Source organism: Pseudorca crassidens, chromosome 2 (assembly GCF_039906515.1).
Source record: "Pseudorca crassidens isolate mPseCra1 chromosome 2, mPseCra1.hap1, whole genome shotgun sequence".
Classification (NCBI taxonomy): domain Eukaryota; kingdom Metazoa; phylum Chordata; class Mammalia; order Artiodactyla; family Delphinidae; genus Pseudorca; species Pseudorca crassidens.
Window position 1 is genome coordinate 150,583,395 of NC_090297.1, and position 23,280 is coordinate 150,606,674.

Sequence of the window (23,280 nt, forward strand, 5' to 3'; positions counted from 1 at the left end):
CCAAAGCTTTTTCTAAGAGGCCTCTACAGTTCCCACTGATGTTATGCCCCAGTGTCTGAGGTGACCTGGCCTGGTCTCTGTGTGGCTGAGAGAGTGTCTCTTTGTGTTGGTTGATGAATGGCTGCCCTGTCCTGTCCGGGACCTCAATACCTGGAAGGTAACAGGAGAAAGCCCACTCCCCTCCTTAGGCTCTGCACCTGCTGCTCTCAGCTTTCCTCGGGGGCCACAGGGTGGCCGGGCAGGTAGCTCGCTTGCTTGCTAAGCCTTAGATGAGCAACGCTAGGAAGCAGGTCCAGGAGTCCTTCCTGCCCTGTCCTCTCTGGACGGAATGGGGCCTGCCGAGAGGCTGCTCAGACTCCATGGCCTTTCCCCCTCATCACCCCTGCTCCATCCCTATCCATCTCATGTTTCTTGCAGGGATTTGGTCTCCCAGTAGAACAATGAGCCTGCTGGGATGCTGTTTCCCTCTGTGACTGAGAGTTTGAACTACAGAATTTCTGGGCTGGAAAATATCTCACCCAGTTAGACATCTTCGCCTTTGCCTGTAGACAGAACAGTGTGCAAACCTTCAGGCCAGAGTCACTTTTTGAAAGTGACTCTGTGGTTTTCCTTGATAACACATCCCGGTGTTTCACACTGTAAAACTCAATTCAGTTCAACAAATGTGTACGGAGTGCCTATTTGATTGTTGTTGTTATGTTGCTTCACATATTATCTCATTAAGATATTTCATTAATCATTTTGGACAGGTAATACACACACAGGGTGCGATATCAGAACTACTGGAGGGTAAACCATGAAATGTGAGTATCTCTACTTATTCCTGTGCCCCATCCACGCAGATCCACTTCCCAGAAGTGACTACTGTTACCAATGTCTTGTGTATTTTTCTATAGATATTCTACCTATATCTAATTTCACTTAATCTTCGCAACAGCCTTCTCGGGTGGGTACTGCGAATCCTCTTTGAAAGATGAGGGCACTGTGGCTCAGAAAGGCTAAGTAAAGTGCACAGAGTGTGTTAGTAACAGTGGCAATTCCACTCAAGGTATGTGTGAGTCCAAAGCCCACACGGTTTCTGTTCTAACATGTTCCCAGTCTGCCGTTTCACCCTTCCCTTCCCTTCGCTTCCCTTCCACAGCCATTCTCTCAGCAGGGTTGGCTCGAGAGCCTGGGTGTGCAGGGCCCTGTCCTAGGTGCTGAAGGCTCTTGTAGAGGCAGGGGATCACTTTAGCCCCTCCCCTCACCAGGCTCACGGAGGAGCTTGAGGAGGCCGACAAATTACCTGAAGCCTGGTGGAAATTTCACAAATGCTGCTTGGCCACGGAATTTCTATATGGCATTTACGCAGGCCATTCTCCCTTTCTGACTCTCAGTTTCCCTATCTGTCTGATGGGGATAAGCTTAACCGTCCAATAAACTTAACTCAAAGGGCTGTTGTGAGAATCTAGAGGTAATAAATGCAGAAGTTCTTAGAAAGCATAACATACAATCCCAGCATACGGGAAGGAGTTTAGGGGGTTCCTATGGGCAGTGTGGAATTGGGTTGACCAAACAGTTCATTCGGGTTTTCCATAAGATAGTGCGGAAAAAGCCAAATGAACTTTTTAGCCAACCCGATACAAGCGGCTGGGATGTGATGGACTGAAGCAGAGTTATCACCATCTATGTCCTTTATTTCAGCGTTGTCTTTAGCAGGCATAGAGTTAGTCCAGTTGCAGCAGACAGTGACTGGAAGTAAAATGGGGGTAGGGTGTGGGGTTGGCCTAGAATGAGAAACAACACACAAGTGAGCCTTTTCCAGAACATTAGCCTGTAGGGGCTGAGTCTTCAGACCCACCTCCCTCTCTGCACGGTGGACGTTTACCTGCCTTCTACAGGGCCTCTTACCAGCAGATCAAGGGCTTTTCTACAAGTTCCTTCTGCCCAGAATTCTTCCGGTGCCCCTCCCAGCACATCTTAACCTCTTTTTCATCCTTCAGACCTCCACGTAGATCTCATTTCCTCAGAGAAGACTTTCTGGACTCCCCAGAGTAGATTAAGAGCCCTTGCTATTCACCATCCCCAGCCTACCCCCAGTGTCTCCTGATTAACTCACATCACACCAGTCAGTACCCATCCTGTCCACCAGCCTGTCAGCTCCAGGGAAGTGGGCACCAAGCCCATCCGTTCGCCTGTGTATCCCCAATGCCCAGCACAGAGCCTAGCACTTACGACATGCTAAAGTATTGGTTGAATAAATGTCTGAAGTCAGTCACTCCTACCTTTGGGTTCAAAACTTGCCTCTGTCTTGTTACAGCCCCTCTCACACAGTTGTGGTTCTATTTTTTTTACATGACTGTCTCATCTGAATCTTTTCCCTTTATATTCCTGGTGCCTAGCCCACATTGTGGCACAGGGGTGGTCCTGAACATTGCTTGCTTGCTGAAGGAATGAATGAACGAATTCTTGACAGGGAGCTGCTTTGAACCAGAGGGCATTTCCTTTGCAGTCAGTTAATGAGCTGTCTTCCCAGGTTGGCCAACAGAAGGTCCAGGAAACGGGGAGCAGGATTAGGCAGGAGCTGATGGGGCTGGAGAGAGGAGAAAGCAAACAGCCTGAATGCCAGCTCCTCCGTGTTATTGTTGCCGTGTGGAGGGCAGGAGATGGCCCCAAGGGAGAGGACTTAGTCATCGAAGGGATCCTCTCCAAGGGCTCTCAAAGTCCTCTCTCATTGAGGTGGGCTTGGCTCAGGTGACTGACGGCAGCTGCCCTCGCCTTTCTCCTTGGGGAGGAGATGAAACGAGCGAAGGGGTAGGGTACTCGGAGATCGCCACCCTCTGGGCTTCTTTTCCCCAGTCTCCCCGTCCCCAAGACACCAGCCAGAACTGGGATGAGAGAGGGGTCGGGCCGAGCCGGGCGGCGGGGGAGGGGCGGCGCGGCCAGCCGGCTGGTGTCCTCTGGCGTCTGGAGCCGAGGCCTGGGGCTCTCGGCGCCCGCGAAGCGAGGCGAGCCGGAGCTGTGCGGTGAATGCAAAGAGCCGGGCGAGCTCCCAGCCCCGCGCCGCCGACGGCGTCCTCAGCCACAGCCCAATGAGAAGAGAGCAGATAATTTATTCTCTAATCCCGGTTCGGGTGCCGGGCGCTGGCGAGTGGCGGGGGCTGGGGACGGGGGAGTCTCCTCTTCTTCTCTTCCCCTCCCGCCGGCCGCCCCCTCCCCGCCCCTGCCGGCTCCCTGCGCGCACACACACATTTCCTGACAATTAGCGAGCACACCTTGGCCGCGCGGCCTCTGGCGGCGCCGCAGCTTTTGTCTCCCGCCCGCCGGGCTGCGAGGCGCGGGCGCCTGGGCGCGAAGTTGCGGACGCGCTGCTCCGGAATGCCGGCCGCCTGCTGCCGTCGGGGGGCGCGGAGGGCGGGGTGTGGGGGGGTCGAGCACGCCGACCCCGGGGCTGGGGGGCTGCCAAAGAGAGGAGAAGAGAAAGAAAAAAGTAAGGCAGCGCTGCCCCTCTTCCTTTGTTATAACCCTGAGTGTGTGCGGGCGTGAGCGCGCGCGGGAGTGTCTGTGCGCGAGTGTGTGCATCTGTGTGTGCGTGCCTGTGTGCGCGCGCGTGTGCAAATGCATGCCTGCGTGTGCGGGTCGGGACCGGCCGGGGGTGGCGGGACCCGAGGGCGCCAGGCTGCTTTGCCCGAAGGGGAGTTGAATCGCGTCCCGGGTCTTTCTCGCTCTGCCCGGAACTAGGGCGAGCTAGCAGGTAGCCGTCCCGCTCTCGCCAGCTTCTCAAAGGACTGAGCTCGGAGTTTGTTGTTAGACAGGCACTGTGCGGGGGGGGGGGGGGGGGGCGCTGGCCTGGGCCGGGCCCGAGGATGTTGGGGGAGTGGAACCTCCCGCAAAGGATCTGCCCCGACCGCAGGGGGCGCACCAGGGAGTCTCCGGGCACCGAGCGCGCCGCCGACGCCGCTACGTTGCCCCCTGGCCCCGGGGTGGGCGCTCGCGATGGCTACTGCGAGCCCGGGGAAGGGGCGAGGCTGCGAAGGTGGCTCGTGGGGCTATGGAGGGAATGGGAGGCGGCGAGACGAAGTCTGTCTAAATGCCAATTCCCTGAAGTTCAGCGCATCGGTTGTCATTTCATACCTTAATGCATATTTATGCTGCGCCGAAACAGGCTTCATAATTAACTCCCGGAGCATCCGCAGAGGTTAAAGGGACCCCGAAGATTTGTGCATTGATTGGGTACCACGGCGGTGTGTGTATGTGTGTGTGTGCGCGCGCGCGTGTGTGTGCGTGCGCCCCGTGCGAACCCATTGAGAAGAATAATTATTTTTCTCCACTGGAAGCTACAGCAGAGAATCAGACAAGGAGTGAAGAGAGAGAGAAAGAGATTGGAGAGGGAGAGAGAGAGAGAGAAAGAGACAAAGGAAGTGAGTGCGAGAGAGGAGACGGCTTAGCATCCGAACTGTGAGTACTGAGCGAAAACAAATAGGCCGAGAGTGCTGCAAACCCCTGGGCCGGGTTGAGGGCCGAGCGGCTGAGGACCCTCCTTTTCGCCGGGGGTGGTTTGGCTGGGCGATGAGGTGTCCTTGAGCCTTGGGCGGACCCCAGGACGCGGGTTCAGGCACTCACCTGAAAGCCAGCTCCGACAAGCCTCAGCCTGCGTCAACCTGCCACCCCAGGTCCGCCGAAAGGAAGCCCCCCACTCCTACCCCATTGTCTTTGTTCGCTTTAAAGGTTTTTGCTGCTGGTGGGATTCAGGGGGGGAGTGTAAGAGGGAGCTAGAGCCCTGGTTCAGGAGGGAGCCGAGTCTCCCTCTCCCGGCTGGGAGAAACCCGCTTTGGGTGACTCCCCGCTTTCCTTTACCCCGTGGTACGGGGTGGGACGGAGAAGGGGCTATAAACGAGGTGGGGATCAGGACTTTGTGACACCTGTGCATTTGTTTGGCACTAAGACGGGAAAAGCAGAGGTGTCCGGTACCCCTGGGGCAGAAGTCCTCAGGAACCAGCTTGGGAGGCTGGAGAAGCCATTTCCTTGGGCAAAACCATCAACTCTTAGCCCTAAGTCCTTCTCCCACCTCCTTCCTCAACCTAGGGCCCTGGCATCCTTAGAGGGGCTGGAGCTGGAGGCGAGCCAGGGAGCAGGAATGCTGGCCTGGGTGGGGGTGGGGGAGGCAGCTATGGAGAGGATGGCTGCTCCCTTTCCTGAGAAAGGGTCCGTGACAGGGTGCCCCTAGGGAACCTGGCTGGCCACCAGCCCCTGCCTCTACCAAACTGGTCAGGAGAGGGCGCCTGGGGGCTGGAGGGAGAGCCCTCCCTTCCTGACCGACATTCCACAGCCTTCTTTTGGAAGCACTAGTATCCTGCTCTTCTCCTCTCAACCCTCATTGACAAATTCTTCTTCAGGTTTGAATATACTTTTTCCTGGTGGTTTTTCAATGTACCTTCATCTGCCAGGGAACAACCTAGCCCAACTTAAGTAACCCTTAAGCTGACTTCGGAGAGAAATTCGGCTGTTCTGAGGCCGAGATGGGAGCCCCAGGATCAGAAAGCTCTGAATTGATTGTCCTCTAAGAAGCCCCCTTGGGGAGCAGTTTTGGTGGCCTGCAAACCCTGCTTACATCCTCCAGGAGGACACAGCTGGGGCTTGGGGCTGGGAACCGCTTCTGTCTCTGTCACTCAGTTCCAACTCCCCATCGCCCCATGGGGCCTGATACAGTCAGGAGAAAGAAAAAGATCTACCACACACACACACACACACACACACACACACACACACACGCAGAATACCCAGCTGAGGCCACTCTCCTAAAGGCATGAAGAGGAAGGACTGACCATCAAATAGGGGGGGGGGGTCAAGTTCAGTTTAACCCCCAGAAGGCATTGTGAAGGTTCTGGTTGGTGGGGAAGACCAGAGGCAGGGCGGTAGGACTGCTCTGAATGCAATCATGTACATCCACATCTAGGCCTGTCTTGCCACAGGACTGCCTGCTTGGTGGCCGTGCCTTAGTGAGTGCTGTCTCCCAGTGCCCAGCACAGTGCCTGTCCCATTGTATGTGCTCAGTGCATGTTTGCTAAATGAGGGGCTGCCCAAAGACCTTCTCCCCACCCTTTATCTCTGCTTGCCTCCTCCTTTGAGAGGTACTCCACTGGGGCTTGGAAAAGCCCAGCTGTGTAATTCTTTAGACTGGACCACAGTTGCCCTATGTGAGTTGAGGAGGGCATAGGAGAAAAGGGGTCAAGGGAGGAATAGGGCCTGGGCAAGGCACTGGAACCTTTTGACATTAACAAACGGCTCAGGTTGAAATGAATGAGAGTTTGCCAATGACCCGTGTTATTGTATTTTTCTTTAACAGCTTGACTGCTCTGAGAGGCAAAACTGTGGCGGGGGTCCTGTGCTTGGGGAGGCTAGATTCTGGTGACACAAGCGCTTCCCTGTGTTCTCCCTCTCACAGCCCAGCACTGGAGCTTAGTAGAGATCAGATGCAGGCGCTGGAGGTGTTAAGCCTGTAGGGACCACCTCCTGCCCCCAGGTTCTGCCCAGGCTCTCTCCTTCCCTAGTCTCTCTCTGCCTTCATTGCCTGAGGCTATCACCAGGTCTCCCTTCTCCTTCCTTAAGAGCCCAGGGACCCTGCCGCCAGGCAAGGAGCTCTCTCTGTTTGCCTGAGAAGGCTCAGAACTGAGGCTCCTGAGACAACTAGAAAAAGCCTTTGGGAAAAAGAGAATTCCTGCCTGACCTCTCTGCTTTCTTGCTCAGTAGAGCAGCACCCCCTGTGCCCCGCCCCCCTCCCGGAGTGGGGCCAGGGCTCCTAAGTCAGTGACTGAGCAGGAACCTGAGCTGATCATACTTTGAAGTAGAGATGGAGCTGGGAAACAGGAAATTTGAGCCATGGGGAAGGCTACTACCTAGGGTCCAGAAATAGGATGGTCATCCTGCTCTTGGTGGCGATCACACCACTCGTCTGGCTCAGGTCTGGAGGACAATATATGGGAGACTTCCAGGTCCATCTGGAACTAGTCTTTTCCTGGGTCAGTTCTGCGCCAGGGACTGCAACAGTCCAATCGCAACTCCAAATCTGGAGGCCTATTTAGGACAGAGGCAGCAGAATCAAACCCCCTAAGGCTCCTCTGAAGTTTCAACAGTACTTCGCCCCCCATCCTCTGTGGGTAGAGTCAGATGCCAGGGTGTGTTTCCTACCCACAACCTGCTCTGGTACAAGGACCCTCCTCCCAGAGAGTACAGGCATGAGGGCACTCCAGGCACACACAAAGCCTGAAATATGGGGCAACCTAGATATCTCTTGCCCTTGTTTCCAAGCTTCATCATTCATTCATTCAACAAATCCATAACCATGTCATTCAACCAACATCTTTATAATCGTGGATATGCTTCCGGTTTACTCTCTTCCAGGTGAGAGTGAGTGCCTCCTTTTCAGTACCTGCCTAACATCCCGATTTGTTGCCACTATGGATAAAGAGGCAGGGCTGCTGGGCTCCACGCTGCCCCCCAAAAGTACAGAAGTCTATGAAAAGCTCTGAGAGGTGAAGTCAGCTCCAATGTAGATTCATTGTCTTGGAGTTGACGGGACGTAAGTTTTGCTCTAACTTACTTCCAGGTGCAAAAATCCCTTCCACGCTAGTGTTCTATTTCTGAGCACCTGCTGTGTGCCTGGCCTTGGTCTGAGAAGTGGTTGTACACCCTGTGTTTGACATCCTTCTGTGGCAGGGAGCACACTGGGCCGCACTGGAGCAGTTCTAGTTTTCCATTCCTTTCTCAGGCTGAGCCCAGTCTGCACCGCTCGCCCCTTCCTCTGTGGCTTTCTCTCTGGAGAGTGAGTGGCTCACCAGCCCCGTCCCCACTCCTCTCCTTGCAAAAGAGTGCGTCCCCCAGCTGGCTTACCTTCAGCTTGGAACCATCTCCAGCCCCAGTGCCCTGATGTAGGCTGAGATCCAGGGTGACTGTGTGCCCTCAAAGGGAATGGTGGGACCGGGGGCTTCCAGAACAGGAGCTGCTGCAGCCTACTCCCCAGTGAAACAGGCTTCAGTTTCCAGGCTGGACTTCTGTTCTCCGGCATATGTGGGCATCAAGGAACTTATTAGTGGAGAGGGGACAGCACACCTGCAGGGCCTCAGGATGTCCGCTCTCCAGTCAGGCAGACAACCCTGAGGGGAGGGCAGGAGGTCAGGAATACCTCAGGTCTGCTTTCACGAGCCATCAGCCATCAGCCGGCTCCCCCATCCCTCTCTGCTTCCTCCTGTTCTGCCTGTTTTCCACTGCAATCCTCCACTTTCCTCATGGTCAGCATTCTTCCTTTGCCAGCTCTCTCCTTTCTCTCTCTCAGCCTTCTCCTGCCCTCTTCTCTAAGAGCAAAATGCCCACCGAACCTCTGCAAGCCTCAGTTTTCTCATCTACCAAATGGGAATAATAATGATCGTGTTTGCATTCACCTAGTGATTATAAATAACAGGGGCCTAGCACGTGCATGACACATAGTTTCCACTCAATAACATATTAGTTCCTTTCCCTTTTTCTCCTATATCACTTCCTTTCCTCTTTCATAATTTCTCTCAGCGTCTCTGTTCTCTCTCTCCCACGTGTCTGCTCCCCTCCTCTGTTCCGTCTCCAGCCTCCATTTACTCCCTCCTATTTCCACCCCCACCCCCCAATTCCTGCCACAGGCTGGTGGCCGGGCCCAGGCTGTGCTGACAGCAACAGCAGGGCTGGAAGGGCTGTCTCGGCTTCTCATTAGAGGCCCAAGAATGTGTGGAGTCATGAGGGACGATGGGAGCCAGCAGCAGGAAGAATGGGGCCTCTGTCAGGGCAGGAGAAGTTTCCCGAATCCTCAGCTCAGCTGAATGGGAGTACCTGGGGGCCAGGGAGGGGTGGAAACTCCCAGAGGTGGAGGGGTGGCCACAGCTGGTAGGCATGGGGGACCTGGCAGGGCTCTCTGGGGTCACTAGCATGGGAATTCTTAGCATCTGTTGGCTTTTCCAGGGAGAGCTCAGACCTCAGAGGTGACTGTCTCTTTCCCTGGAGTGGCCTCTCCTGGGGAACAGGACCAGGGAAGCCAGAGAGACGTCATACCAGTGACCCTGTGGGGTGGCCTATAGGCACTGCTCCTTGAGCTGCCTGAGCCCCACTCGGTCCTCACCCTCAGCAGAGCTGCGGAAGGCTCAGAGGCAGCCACGGAGGAGACAGGAATTGCGGGTGGGGGGTGGGGGCTGGTCCTAGCTTGAGAGGGTGAATCCTTGGGGCTCTCACCAAGTGGTGGCCTTTCACTAGAAACCAGATTCTCGAGACTGGAGGAAGCAGAAAAGGAGGTGAGGCCTGGTGACCTCTCTCCCTTACTCCACATTCCAAGGAGGTCTCGGACAGGCTAATACCTGAGACTTGAGAGCTGTTCTCACCCCTCACCCTCCGGTCCTTCTGGCCCCAGGAACATGGTGGAGAGAGGCTGCCCCGCTCTGGAGCTTCCCTGGGCTTGTCAGGTGGGCTGGGGCCGGCAGGCAGGCTGAGCCTTTCCTGTGCTCGGGGCCAGGAAGCCAGGATTGGATCCCAGCTGCGGCCAGGAATCCGAGGGAAGGACCAGACCGGTCTGAGGATCTTCGAAATAGAAGGCGGGGCCGAGTGCGGGAGCAGAGGATGTGGACGGACACAGAGTGGGGGGCGGGGGGAGCGTGGAGAGGAGCTAGGCCTGCAGAGATGGGGAGGGGCAGTCAGGCAGAAGAGGGGGCCTCCAGGGAGCCGCCTCAGGTCTCCTGCCAAAAATTAAACCATAAAAACGCTGGAGGGGAGCAGCAGGGGAAGGAAGGAGAGAAAAGAGATGGGGAGGGAGGGAGGAGACAAAACAGCCCCTCCACACCAATAGCCCAGCAGGGGGACGTGAGTAATACATGGCTGGTTCAGAGGGAGTGAGATCAAAAGCGAGTAGATACGAGAGGTTTGTGCTTCACCAACCAGACAGCCACAGGCTCAATGAGACCTTTGTTACCCAGGCCCAAGTCAGGGTTGAAGGAATACCTGACCTCCCCTGCCTGCCCGGCCTGCCCTCACCCACCGGCTACCGGCTGGGGGAGGGGCGGCCAGGTCTTCACTAGTGAGTCAAGTTGAGTCGGGCACAGCTCAGACCAGGCCAGTGGTGGGCGGGAAGAGGGAGGAGGCCTGCCCTCTCAGGGCTGGGCCTGGAGCTTCTGGGGGTAAGTGGAGGAGTGAGTGGCTGCCTGGAAGTCAGGAAGTGGCTCTGCGGGAATGTGAGGGAGACCGCGAGGGAGAGGGGCCCTCGCTGGGCCCACCAGGTGAGCAGGCCCTTGGACCCCCGCCCAGAGCCCAGTGTCCCTTGGGAGGGGACTGTGGTCATTCTGCTTGGAGCCCACGGTTTTTTACAAGTCCTGAGTCTGGGATTTGGGGACCCATGGGAGAGGAAGGGAAGGAAAACTAAAGGCTTCTGGGGTTGGGGGCCGATGACCCAAAGTTCAGGTGGGAAGTTTGGCCCTAAGTTTGGGCAAGACTGGGGTGTGCTGTTGCTGGGGAGTGTGCATGGCCCAGTTGAAGGAGGTTGCTCCAGCCAGGGTCCTGCAGAGATCCAGGGCCTCTGAGCCGTGGGGGGAGAGATCCAGGGTCTCTGAGCCGTGGGGGGAGGGCTCAGGTGGGGACTGCTGCTGCTCCCTAGCAGAGCCGGGGCCTGATCTGGTCCTAAGGCCTCTTACCGTTCTGTTGGGGGTCCCTGAGAGAGGTCAAGGCCATGCGCAGGGATCTGAATCCCTTGGGGCTTCCCTGAACTCCTTTTCTCTGAGGCTGATGCATGCCCACAACTGACGCATCATAGGAGAGGGAGTGAAGAGACTACTTGTGCTTAGAGCACATCTTTTCCAGGGTCCTGAGACCTTGGTTCACCTCGACTCAGCTCTTCACCCTAGTCCTAGAGGTGCCTGTACCAACCACCATATCCTGCCAATGAGGGAGGCGGAGCGCCAAGAGGCCCCCTCCCCCTCCCCCACCCCTCCCCCACCCCTCCCCCTCCCCCACCCCCAGCATTGCCCAGGGATGGCTCCAAAGCTGGCTGCCCTCAGCTGGTGGGGATTTCAAGGTCAGGCCCTTTTCCTGCCTCTACTTAGGTCTGAAGACAGAGATCCTTCCGACCACTCCCGCCCTTGTTGTGTCACGCAAGAATGGGTGCAGTTGGTAGCCACCTGGACTAGTCTAGGAAGTGCAGGCCAGCCCCCAGCCTTGGGGGTGCTCAGGACACTCGTTCACCCCTCTAGGCCCAGGCCTTCCTCGGCCCTCTTTGCTTCCTGTGGCTGGACTAGAAAGGGTTAAGCTTTGTAAGGAGAGAGCCTAATATGGGGCTGGTCTTGGGCACTGGCAGCAGTAGCTTTGAAAAGATCCGGCCTTATTCTCTAGAGGAGGAGGTAGTTAAGGACCCTGGGCGGGGGGCTGGAGGCTAATTAAGGAAATTTGAGGAGGTCCTTTATGGCCAGGAAGCCACCCCTCCTCATACCCCGGAGTGAGGCCCATTGTGTGGGGCTTTTGTAGGGCAAGAACTGGAAACTCATTACTGCGGTGGCTTTAATGCTTCAGGGGCCCCGGCAGGTGGTGGGGGATGGTAAGAGAATGTGACCTGGGGGGCCCGGTACTTCCTGGGAGGCAGTGTGGGTGTGTGGGTGGGGCTGGTGGGAAGGTGAGTGAGGGCTCCCCAGGTACCCCCAGCTCCCTGCATCCTTTTGAGATTCCTGCCGCTGGACCCCCTCAGCTCTGCTGTGGCCTATGGCTTTTCATTCCTATGTGATTACTGTTCCAAACTCATGTAGGGCTAAAAGCCATGGGCTACAGTGAGGGGCGCACTCCTACTCCTGCAGCACCTACATCTCCCCCCAGGACCAGGCTAGGAAGCAGCCACAAAGGGGGGCACCAAAGGGGGCTCCGCTTGGGGGCTGTGCATGCAGGGGATCTGGTAACCCGGGATCGAGGCTTAGCTGTGTGACCTTGGCCAAGTCACTTCCCCTCTCTGGACTTGGCTTCTCACTCTGAGATGAAGAGGCTGGATGAGTGATTCCAGAGGGAAATTCCCTTAGGATGGAGGGAAACATTCAGGGGGTGCTGGGATTTCTGAGTTGGTTCCTTTCCCCTTGCCAAGTTACTGAGGCGTGTCTTGTATCAGAGTTTTGGGGGCTGGAGTCGGGGGCATTGGACCACACAGCACAGCACTCAGGCCTTTGCTCGGTGCCTCCCGGACAGCCTCTGCTTCTCGGCCTTGCTCACGTCTCTGTGGTCAGCTCGGAATCCTCAACCTTTTTCTGTGTGAGAGAGACCTCGGGACTTCTCAGTGGCTGAAATAAAAGCGCTCAGGCAACGGAGTGAAACTAGGAAGGCAGCTGCTCCCCATGGGCTGCAAGTTGGAGCCCAGGGTCCCCAGCCTCTGGTCTGCTGCCCAGTCCAGGCATTTGCCTCCCTCCTTCTGGCTCTGTGAATGGTACCTGCTCTCCCTATTCCTGCCTGCCTGCCACTCATCTGGCCGAGGTCCCCATGCCTATTTCTGCTCTCACGTTTAAATCTGCCTAACTCCTTCCCAGCCATCCTGGAAGACCCTAGCAGATGCAAATAAGGCAGTCTGGCTAGAGCAGCAGAGGAACAACCTTCGCCTCCCCTTTCCTTCCAGCCCCCGGTCTGCCTAAGACCACTGAAGAATCAGAGGGTACTATATTTGGTATTGAGAATCAGATTTAGAATGTCTCAGAGCTCTTAATTTCCCCTGCCAACATTTACCAGGCATGATTCAATCTGTCTCACCTGTACTAACTCATCTAATCCTGGAAACAGCCCTATGAAAAGGATACTATCATTATCCCATTTTACTTATGGGAAATCTGAGGCACAAGGGAGCTAAGAAACTGGCCCAAGTTCACAGGGTTAGAAAGAGGCAGGGCTGGAATTCGAATCCCTGCTCTTGCCACATCACGCTGGGTGTTGGGAGAGCCAACAGGCAGATGCATGGGAAAGTGCTGTTCTCACACCAGGGCCTCTTCTCACCAGGTCTCTATTGATGTATGTCCACAAATGGCTCTGTGGTCCAACTCTAATCACCCTTTGTCCATCACAGGTTTTCCTTTTCCAGCAGGAGCAGAGGGGGGAACATGAAAACAACAGGAGAAGCAAAGAGCCCGAGCCAGCTGGGTTTTCGCTGGGGCTCATCCAAGCCATTTCCCCTCTTGCCCCAGCTTAGATGGTACAAGAACAGGGATGAGAATTTGCCAGGGTTTCCCACTTTCCCTCTGGGTTCTCTTGGCCAGAGATCAGAGGTGGCTGGTACCTCCCCCCACCTCCCTCCTTGTCCCGCTGCCCACCCCTGCTCAGAATGAGCCTATCCTATTCCTACAAGGACACCCAGGCACCTGATTTGCTCCCCTAGCTCCCCATGTCCTAATTGAAAAGCCAGGTTGAAGCAGTGCCCCCTTCCTGCCTACAGCTGAGTCCCTCCCAGGAGTCCTGTTGCACAGTTTGCCAGGAAGGCCCCGGCACTGTGCTGGGCCTGGGAAAGAGGGGACAGATGACCCCTTCAAGGATTATTATGGTCCTGTGAGGCTCCAGCGAGGCAAGGCTCTCAGTAGGGGTTGCTGGGTAAACGTTTGTTGAATAAATTGTGAACTGGGAGAACAGGTGGGTGGGGTAAAAGCGGTCAGCTGCCGCAAGCAGGGGCACAAGACCAAGCCCACAACTCACCTGAGACGGTCCTACCTTGCTGCGCCTGGGCCTGGGGTGCTTCTGGGGTTAAAAAGTTGCAGCTCCTTTCTCTTCTTTGACTCTTGGCCACTGCTGCTGGGACAGGCCTAGAGGAGATATGCAGTTATATATTTCACATAATTGTTGAACTGAATTGAATAGGCAAGCTGTCCTCATGCCCCCTCCCGGAGGATTCACAGATCAGAGGGCTGTGTATATCCTGTCACCTGCCTGCGGACAGCTGAAACCTAAAATATTCTGAGCCATCTAAGTCTTTTTCACAGTCTTCAGAGATACCCAGCATAAGGCCTGCCTTGGGAGAGTGGACCCGTGTTTAACACGGCTGTGATTCGAGTGAATCTCTCTGGTTGTATTCGTCCCATGGAAATGGAGTTGGACTGCTAACACTCTGCTTTCTAAATGCAGAGACTATTGAAAAAATCTCTGTCCCATCTTTAGAAGGGCACGGCACTAACGTTTGACTTCTGGGGCCCTTATAGCACCGATGGTCTGGACCACCACGTCACCATGTCAAGCTGATGACCCCAGTCATGCTTGTGATGACCCTTGTGATGGGCCAGCCTCAGACAAGCAGGCCTGGAAGACCCTGGAAGCCAGGGTAAAGACATTTCAAGACTTTTAGTGTTTTGACCCCTTGAGCTCCCAAAGCCCCCAAGTCCCCCAGAACCACTGGTAAATGCGAGGCTGCCCTTGTACTTTTGAAAGGTGGGGGCAGTTTCCCTCTTTCTCCATAAGTGGGCAAGCGAGAAAAGCGGGGAGGATTGGCTTAGGCAAGCCATCAGATGCAGAGGGGACCTTGGCTCCAGATTCCAGGCACTCAGTAAGCCAGAGGCTGGAACTCAGTCTCAAGCAGGCCAAGAAGGAGTTAATCTCCAAGGAGAACTGGGCTTCTCCCAGACTGGAAGCCTGTGCCCAGTTTTGCTGCTGCCAACCCTGGGAAGAAGGCCTGGGATCTGTAGTTTGTGCCACCACCCACCCCTGGCCTGCCTGTTTATCAACACAGTGCTGGAGACTACAGTTCCCAGAAACCTAACGAGGGAGGCCAGGCTTTGGGGAAAAGGGGTGGGGTGTGAGGCTCCGAGGAGGCCCGAGGGAGAGGGAGAGGGGAGGAGGTGGGGAGAGAAAACCCAATTCACTCCCTTTTTAATTCTTTCTCCTGGTGTGTCTGCTCCACCGCCGGAGCTAATCCCCCAAATCCGGTCTCCTAAGCCGCAGCTGCTTCCCTTCGCAGTGATGAATGGCTCGGGGAGGGAAGGTGAATTCATATTTTAATTACTGAGGCGCGGTGCTAAGGGGAGCTGGGGAGGGGGCGGGGGCTCAGCATTGTCCTAGAGGCTGAGGGCACCCCTCCTCTCTAGGTCACTTCTCTTTTGCCCTTTACCTGAGGTGGCGGTGGGGCAGAGTGAAGATGGGAGGGCCTTGCTGGAAGCTACTCTGCTTCGGCAGGTGAGGGGATCGGGGTGGGGGGCAGGGGAAGGAATATGTCCCTTTTTTGTCTGTCAGAGAATCCCAGCCTTGTCCCAACACTTGTAAATATCTCCCTAGCCTTCCAACCCCTACTGCCGCCCACTCTGATGAAGGACGTTGCCAAAATTTGAGACACCTAGGAGTTTGTGGTCTGCAAGCCTGGAGCCCCAGCTTCTTCCTTACCTTAGTTTCTAGCCAGCCCTGACTCCCTTCTTCCTCTTGGTTCTTCCACCATTCAAGCAGTCTCTGACCCACTGCCCCATTTTTGCTGAAGGGGCTAGAATCGGAGGACCCTGGAGGGTGTCTGCAGGGTCCTCTAAGAGAGGAGAAGTGGGGGTGAGAGGCTTGGGGAGGGGGCAGCGGGGAGGCTGGGGATGATCCTCTGTGGCTTGACAGCGCTTCTGCTTGGCCTCTACAAAGCTGACCGGCAGAGGGTATTTAATGACCCCGTACCCCACACCATCTCATCTGGACCTGAGCTGGGGCCAGGCCAGAGAGGAGGATGTGAAAGAAACCAGGGCCAACAGCTTGCAGTCAGATGCAACCAACCGTGGGACAGCAGCTGTTTGTTCAGTGTTCACCTCCCTTTCCTTCCTATTCTGGGTTTTGGGGGGCTGTTTTTCAAATCCTTAGCCCCTCCTGGGCATGGAAATTAAGGTTAAAGGAGAAAGCTGCAGAGTGGGAGGGGAAGTTTCCATAGCGAGCATGGACCACGGATGAGCGGGGGGCGGGGGGGCGAGTGGGGAGTGCCCCCAGTCAGTCCACTGGCTTCACTGAGACTCCCAGACTGTTCATTTCAGACATTCAGACCCCTTTCCCCTCAAGTAGAAACAGTTAGAGGAGTTTCTTCAGGATCTGACTTCTCCAGGGAGCCCCCCCAGCTAGTGTGAAGAGCATAAGGCAGGGGGCCCAGAGCAGAGAGAGGAGCAGAAACCACAGCCCAGGCAAAGGGGGTCCCCAGGTTCCTGCTGGTAGGGCAGAGGGATTCTGAGGGAGAAGGAAGGGGGCTCACAGCAGGCCTGAAAGTGGGGTGGGGCTCTCTGCCCCAGGTCTGTCCAGTGCAGGGGCTGACCCGGGGACCCGCGCGCCACCAGGGCTTGGAGTCGTGCACCTTGCAGTGAAGGCCCCGTCACTCCCGTCACTCCCTGGTAGAGAGTGGGAGGATAGCCAGGCACTTCAGGTCAAAGACCTGAGCTCCCCTGGGTATACTCTCTGCCCTTAGAAACAAGGACCCAGCGCTGCCAGTGAGCTTTCAGACACACCTCTCAGGTACACCTCGGGAGCCAGGTTGCAGCCCCTAGCCCAGCTTTGAGCGGCTTCACTTGACCCTCCTTTCCTCTGATGTATAGGTCCTGGTTCCTTCTCCCAGCCCCCACTGTCGTCACAGTGAACAGAAAACTCGGCACGTTCTCATCTTTCCCGAAGGATCCCTGGGAGGCACAGTCACTGGCCTGGCAAGGGGGAGGGGAATGTAGGGGGTGTTTTTGTGTACGTTTTGCTGTTTTTAAGAAAGCAGGCATTGGATGGGAAGTAGGGTGGGGACGGAAGACGATCTCTGAACCCTGGGACCAGAGACTGTGAGGGTGGTGATGGGGGCCTGATGGTCACAGCTACCTGCTGGACTTGTTTTAGTTGTGAATTCCTTCCCCAGATCAAACGTGCTGTGCCTACTGATTCCTCCCCAAATACTTTTCCTGTACTTGTGGGAATGCTTTGTCGATAGTACCCTTGATATACCCCACCTCCTGCAGCAAAGGAAGTGTATGCATTAACAATTACTGATCACAAGGAAACCCACAGCCCTCCCTCCCTTCTTCCTAATCAGGCTAGGATTCCTAGTGCCCTTTCAGCGCCTTAGCTTTGGGGTCTAAGCGTTAAACCTTGATTAATCTCCTGGAACACTGAAATGAGGAAATGAAGGCCCAGAGAGGCACAGTCACTTGCCTAGGGTGACACAGCATGCCGGCGTCAGAGCCAAGGATAGAACCCAGGCCACCTAATCCCCCATTAAGATCCCGGTCTTGCTCTGGGTTTGTCACGGGAGGGATCCAGTGACAGCTGCAGTGGATAGATCTAGAAATATAGTAGTTGTGTCTTGGCTCTGTCTATATATATCCCGGAGATTGCTCTCTGCTCTCTATATATACTCCAGGAGAGTGGGTGTGTGGATGGTGCTAGAAAGCGGGTATTTAAATAACCAGTCTACCTACCCATGCTGACTCAAGCTGGGCTTCCTGCCCACCCAGCTGGCCATTGGAAATGCATTGCACCTATTAATTACAGTCATTAGCTGGATTACCAGGACACTGAGAGGGGGAGGGAGGGGAGAATCCTGACAGGACCCACTCCACTGTGGGCACTGTGCTTGGTGAGGGACTACCAGCTGGGCCCTCTGCTCTGCCTGGAGAAACATGAAGGAAGTTTGTCCAAAGGAGCCAGGTTGGCCAAGCCTGTGGAACTATTCAGAGAGCCACCAGCCGGGCCCTGCCAAGTTCCTCAAAGACAATGGAAACACTTTGCAGGTGTGCCTAGCATCTGGGGCATTGGACATTCTATGCAATCTCTATTGTAGGAGGGGCTGGGCCCGGGATACGGCTCATGCTTCCTTATTCCAAACCCCTTCCTCTCAGCATCTGGGCTGTCCCTGGTGTTCTTCCCAGAGAGACAAGTGATCAAACCAGGCCCAGGGTGCAGGCATGACCTCAATGCAGTGTGCTTTCTTTTGTCCCGGCTGCCCTGCTGGAGCTGACTTGAATGTATTTCTGCTCCCTCCAGGGCAGGCCCAGGGGCAGAGGAAGGGCAGAGAAGTGAGCTGGAGGCATCTGCGGATGGCTGAGGCCAAGGAGACCTCAGTGAGTGTTTGGAGAAAGGGATACTTTCACAGATTGAGAGCTGGTCTTCTGAAGCCCCCTCCCATGCCGCAGATACCAGAGGGGCCCCTGCTGCCTGTGATGAGGGTCGTGTCAGCCAGAGGTGGGGGACAACATGCCCAGCTGGGGTAAATCCAGCCTCAGCCCCTACCTCAGACTGACTTTTGTGCCAGGGAAGAAAGCATACCCTTACCCTTACATTCTTACCTCCCAAGCCCTTTGCCCAGCCTAGGTGCTCAATAAAATAGCCTGTTGCCTAAAAGAACTCTGTGCTGTCTGTTCTCTACTGAGGAGGATGGGGATTTGTATTGCCCGGAGTGGTTAAAGCAAGTGCCTTATGTTCCCTATAGATTTCCCTAAGGGTTTCAGACAAATTGGGGCCGTTAGGGAAGGGAGGAATCTGAGACTCAGTTCCAGGTGTCAGGGTAGAGGCTGTGCTGGATGAGGGACTTCCTTCAAGGTCCCCAAAGTCCCACACTTGGATTATCGGACTGTGTGATCTAAAGGATCCAGTGGGAACCCCCCCCCCACCTCTAACCTGTGCAAGGTGGCACAAGACAGTTATTTTGAGCTGGCTTGATTCCTGTTCCCAAGCATAGGTGTGTGGTGACGAGGGGAGGCAGAGGGCGGGAGGGGGACAAAGGTAGCTGCAGCCGGGGCCTTCTCTTCTCTACCCTGGACTCACCCAGGCTCCAATTTGAGGAATGACATCAACTCCACCGACCGGGAAACACTGAGGTTTCAAAGAGGCCTTTGTTTGGTGGCGCGCCCCGTCCGCCAGCGGTGTGAGAGGTCTAGCGGGGCCTGGGCAGCCTCAGGAGGGCTCCAGGATGTTAACCCCAGCTTGCTTCTCTCTCCTGCCTTTCTCCTGCCCCCTCTTCCTCCTCTGCCTTTCCCTGCAGATCTTCTCTGGTGAGCAGCCCCCAGCCTGGCCCAGGGCATGCCCCAGTTCACTTTCGCTTGCTTCTGTGGCCTCCACGGTTTCTGCAAGATGAAGAGGAAGAAGGAGGAAGTTCACAGAGAGCGGGAAACGGCGGTGTGAGCGGAGCCAGGGCCCCTTCTTCAGCCCCCAGCAGGTCCTAGGCCTGAGGCGCCTGCTTCTGTCTGAGGCTTGGAGCAGGAAGTTTCCATCTGGCCAGGGCTCTTCTCAGGCGACCCGACCACCTGACCCCGTCTAACCTGTGAGCATCAGCCTCCTGTGTGCCCTGGCCTCCTCCTGCCCCTGGGTTTCCAATCCTGAGACCTCCCTGAAGAGAGGCCCCAGTCACACCAGGGGAAGCCCAGGACCTGCCGTGTGCCTTCCAGAGACTGAGAAGCCCCAGGGAGGCCCCAGGAACGGAGCTTCTTTCTGTCCTGAGGTTCCGAGGGCTCTGGGACTCTGCTCAGGGTAACCACTCCCATGAGGGACATGCTGCCTTGGGCCAGGGGAGCTGTTGCTAAATGGGAAACTGGCTGCTCTGCCAGAGAAACTCCCAGCAGCCTTGACCGTGGGAGAGGCCTCAGGCAGGTAGATGTGTGAGACAGACCTGCTCCAAGCCCAGGATGGAGTCTCTCCTGGGATGCCAGGACCTGAGGCGGGAGCCTCCAGAGCCCAGAGCCGAGTCCACAGGAATGTGGCCAGGAGATGAGTCCTTTACCGTCTGTCCCCTCCCAGCGTCCCTTTGGGCCAGGCCTGAGGGAGGCCACCTGGCTGTGAGTAGTGTGGCTGTGCAGGGCCAGCGAGAGGCCGGGCAGACGTCTGTCCTCACCTTGCCCCAGCTCGCAGCAGGCTCTGTGTCTCCCTCTGCACTGCTCTCTCCCACACTCCAGAAAGCAGCCTTCCCTCCAGCCCGGCCTCTCTGCCCACTCATCTCCACTATGTCTCCTCGGCAGCAGCTCAGATGTGGGCGGCCTCCTTCCCAGGCCCTGACTCCCCTCCTCAGGGACTGCCTTCCGGGGCCAGACCGGGTGATCCCTTTCCTGGACTAAACTGAGCCCTCCCTTTGTTCTCCCATCTCCTGCCTCACTCACCTGCCCCTTCCTTCTCTTCTCAGAAGCCCTAGAGGGGGAAATGCTGGCATGTGGTGCCTTTAGGGGACACTCTGGGAGGAGGGGGCCCTCTAAGACCTTCCTGGACTTGTCCCCTAATCTCCTTACCTCCAGCAACCTTCAGGGTCAGAATCTGTCTCCACTCCCAGCCTATTTCCAGGAGGTAGGAAGCAAACAAAAAACCATCTCCTTCCTTCGCTTCCTTCCTTGCCTCCCATTTCGATGAAACTCGGCCTCTGTCACTGTGCCTGGACCTCTCAGGTGCTAGAGGGTCACGCAGCAACGCCAGTGGCAGAGACACTTTAGGCAGATTCTGCAGCTTTAGCAAGTCTGTCCTCTACTTCATCACAGGAACAATTCAGCCCAGGAACAAAGTCACAGCCCCTCTGGCATCCAGGGACAGAATAACCTTTCTGAAACATAACAAGTGACCTGGGTAGAGGAGGTCAGGGCCCCAGGACAGGAGGGGCTGTGTACCCCTCTCCTTGGAATGTGGACCTCTCTGGGTAGTTAGGGAGGACAGGACACCTCCTCCACTGTTTCATGCAGAAGCAAGGGCACATTCTATCCTGGCAGGCTTTGCCTGTCTCCCTCAAGCCCCACACGCAGGGGCATTTCCTGGGCTTTTGGCGGATTTGGTGGTATCCAGGTCCTCTTTGCAAAGCTAGAGCACAGCTTAAGATTTCTCTCCTCCCATCCTCCAACCCCCTCCTTTGCCCTTACTGCCCAGCCCCAACCTTCTGCAATCTGTTATTTCCTTTTATATCCAAAGAATTATAAACAGAAGTCCTTCCCTCGAGGAAGGAGCAGTAAAGGCCAGTGGGGTCACAAGGGACAGAAGAAAAACCCCCTGGTTCTTCAGCCTCTTGGACAGCAGAGGCCTCGGTGAGGCAAAGAGATGGGCAGAAATGCTTTCAAGGGTTCCTTGATGGGCGGGAGAGCCCACCTGGAGACCAGGTACGTCCCTAGCAGTTGCCTGCGAGGCTGCAGCCCCAGCGAAGTCACTCCTGTGGTGGAGGATGAAATTGTATCCCTGGAGACAGAGGTGTTGGGTGTTCTGTCCTGACCACATGGGCTCACCTGGAGGAAAGGTCAGGAGAGTGGGAAACATATGCGGGAGGGGTGGCGAACGAGAGCTTTCCCCTGTGCTCTCAGGCTTGGCAGCCATTTCAGCTGCAGGGGTTTGGCAGTGAGCCAGCTCAGAGAGCTGCTTCCCCCAGGGGAACTCCATTGGCTCCGGAGGGATACTGGATATCTTGAGCCCCTGCTATGGGAACATGGAGAGGTCCCAAGGTCAAGGCCCAGCTGTATCTGCAGACAGCTGCCCTTGGCCTCCAAGCTGTGGCCCCTTTTTCATCCAGGGCGAAGGTTGAGGCCAACACTGCAGCTGAGTAGGAGGCGGCAGCAGCTTCTAGCCAACTCACCCTACAATCTATCGTCCCTCAGTTTCCTTCTCAGGGAAATGGGGACTTGGCCCCTCTCAGCATCTCGAAGGGGGAGCCCAGGAGAGAAGTTTAACCCAAAAAGGCAGAAGCAGCCCCCGCATCCACAGACCACGTGCCCCAAGCACCTGACTTGTAGCCCAGGCTTTTCTTCCTCCCGTTCCTTTTAGGGGCTGGGGGTGGGGTCTGGCTGCCTTGTTTCCTGCCCTGAGTCTCACGCCTTCCCAGAGGTCAGGTTGCACTGTTTTGTCCTCCCTGTTTCTAATTTCCTCCACTCCAATGTTCTCTCCCAGACCCTGCCTTGAGGTGGGGACGAAGAGCTCCAGGGGTGAGGCAGGTGGCAACATGAGTAGACGATTCCGAGGAGGGGTCGGGCCTCCCGGTCTTGCTGCGTGGCACTGAGTCCTCCTCGCAGACAGGTGAGACGGCTTCGCTTTCCCATCTATAAAAGGGAGAACGCTGCCGGCTCATTTCCTCTCTAGTTATGTGGGCTGTTGTGTGGCGGGATAAAGAGACGTGAAGGGTGCTTGAGGCTCTTACGACTTGAGTGTTGTCTGGGACCCTGGCCGGAGGGGTCCCGAGGAACTTCTTGTCTCAGGTCTTTTTTTATTAGAATGTCATTTCCTTCTCCATTCCCAGAGAAGGGCTTTCTGCATGTAGCATATGGGTCAATGGGAATATATAGGAAGATTGTTATTTTTGGAAAAAAAAAAAACAACAGCAATAATTTAACTAACCGAACTATGCACAAAGTAGCACAGTGGGATGAAAAGAGCATTGAGCCGGGAACCAGCTCTCCTGGGTTCTAGCCCTGCTTCGTCACTGATGGCGTAACCTTAGGCTAATTATATCCTATTTCTGGGATTCAATTTCCTCAACTATAAAGAAGGGACTGCACTAATGTCCTCTAAGTCCCCTCCAGAGTCCAGGGCTCTGTGGGTCTGGAAAGTTGAACCTCAGTGGGGCTCAAGGCTATGGAACCAGAGGGGTTGCAGGTTTCCTGTGCCCCAGCTGGTGTGCTTTGTGCATGCAGCAAATGTGCGGGGAGGGTGGTTGGGAGTGATATGGTAGATCCAGGAAAGGGTGGGAGGAGTGAGAAGGAAAGCCAAGGCACCCAGAGCCTCTCCTGCTAGAATCCTACCCAGCACTCCCCGCTCAGGGAACCAGGATGCCCTGAAGTTCTGTCTCTCCTTCTTGTAGCCAGGACTCCAATTCCAGGCCCTGTTGGGGCCATGCCAAGTGCCACTTTTGTGCACGGTCTCTCTTATACACACACATACACACACACCTAGCAGATGGAACTCAAGGACCCGCTCCCTGCCCCAGTTTATGTAACCCTTTTGCACAGCTGCTGGTGAGCCCATCTCCAAGCTGACTGACCCACCCCACCTTATTACCTTGCCTTCTGCAAGGGGAAGTGCCTCAGGCTGCAATCTGCTATCTACAGACTGAATGTGCGTTTTGCCCGGTGGTCTGGGATGTGCCGGGGGTGGGATGGGCTGATGACCGTCTTTGGATAGAGAGCTGCAGCCCCCAGTCTCCCAGAGCTCCCCCATGGCTGACTCCTGACCTCGGCAACTTGCTTCCTCTCTCCCAGCCCCTGTAAAAGGTGGCGACAAGACCCATTTCCTCCCTACCTCACAGGAAGGCATACATTGCAAGGGTACATTGGATCAGATGTGCCCAGGTGTGGCTTGAACTTTTGGAGACAGACACAAGTGTCTTCCACAACCATGAAGATGCGATTGCACCAGAGAAGAAAATCT

At 55.8% G+C, this 23,280-nt stretch overlaps 1 protein-coding gene and 1 long non-coding RNA gene across 10 annotated transcripts; one reads left to right on the plus strand and one right to left on the minus strand.

Moving 5' to 3' along the window:
* Nucleotides 1–1,655: 1,655 nt before the first annotated feature.
* LOC137219931 (uncharacterized) lies at nucleotides 1,656–3,435 on the minus strand. Its single transcript, XR_010941323.1, has 2 exons — nucleotides 3,255–3,435; nucleotides 1,656–2,572 (listed from the first exon to the last, which is right to left on the minus strand). It is a non-coding gene; the product is annotated as an uncharacterized lncRNA (long non-coding RNA).
* Nucleotides 2,613–22,251, plus strand: BLACAT1 (BLACAT1 overlapping LEMD1 locus). Of its 9 annotated transcripts, none has more exons than XR_010941319.1 (3): nucleotides 2,613–2,793; nucleotides 4,317–4,437; nucleotides 17,950–18,310. XR_010941319.1 is itself a non-coding variant. In XM_067729244.1 (2 exons), exon 2 carries the CDS (start codon nucleotides 18,985–18,987, stop codon nucleotides 19,084–19,086), a length of 102 nt encoding a protein of 33 aa, XP_067585345.1. In that variant the 5' UTR covers nucleotides 3,980–4,437; nucleotides 18,947–18,984; the 3' UTR covers nucleotides 19,087–22,251. The 9 variants fall into 9 exon arrangements, 2 of the variants coding, with proteins under 2 accessions (XP_067585345.1, XP_067585344.1); XR_010941318.1 differs by lacking the exon at nucleotides 2,613–2,793 and adding an exon at nucleotides 3,341–3,469; XR_010941320.1 differs by lacking the exon at nucleotides 2,613–2,793 and adding an exon at nucleotides 7,381–7,558 and having other exon boundaries at nucleotides 3,976–4,437.
* Nucleotides 22,252–23,280: the final 1,029 nt, after the last annotated feature.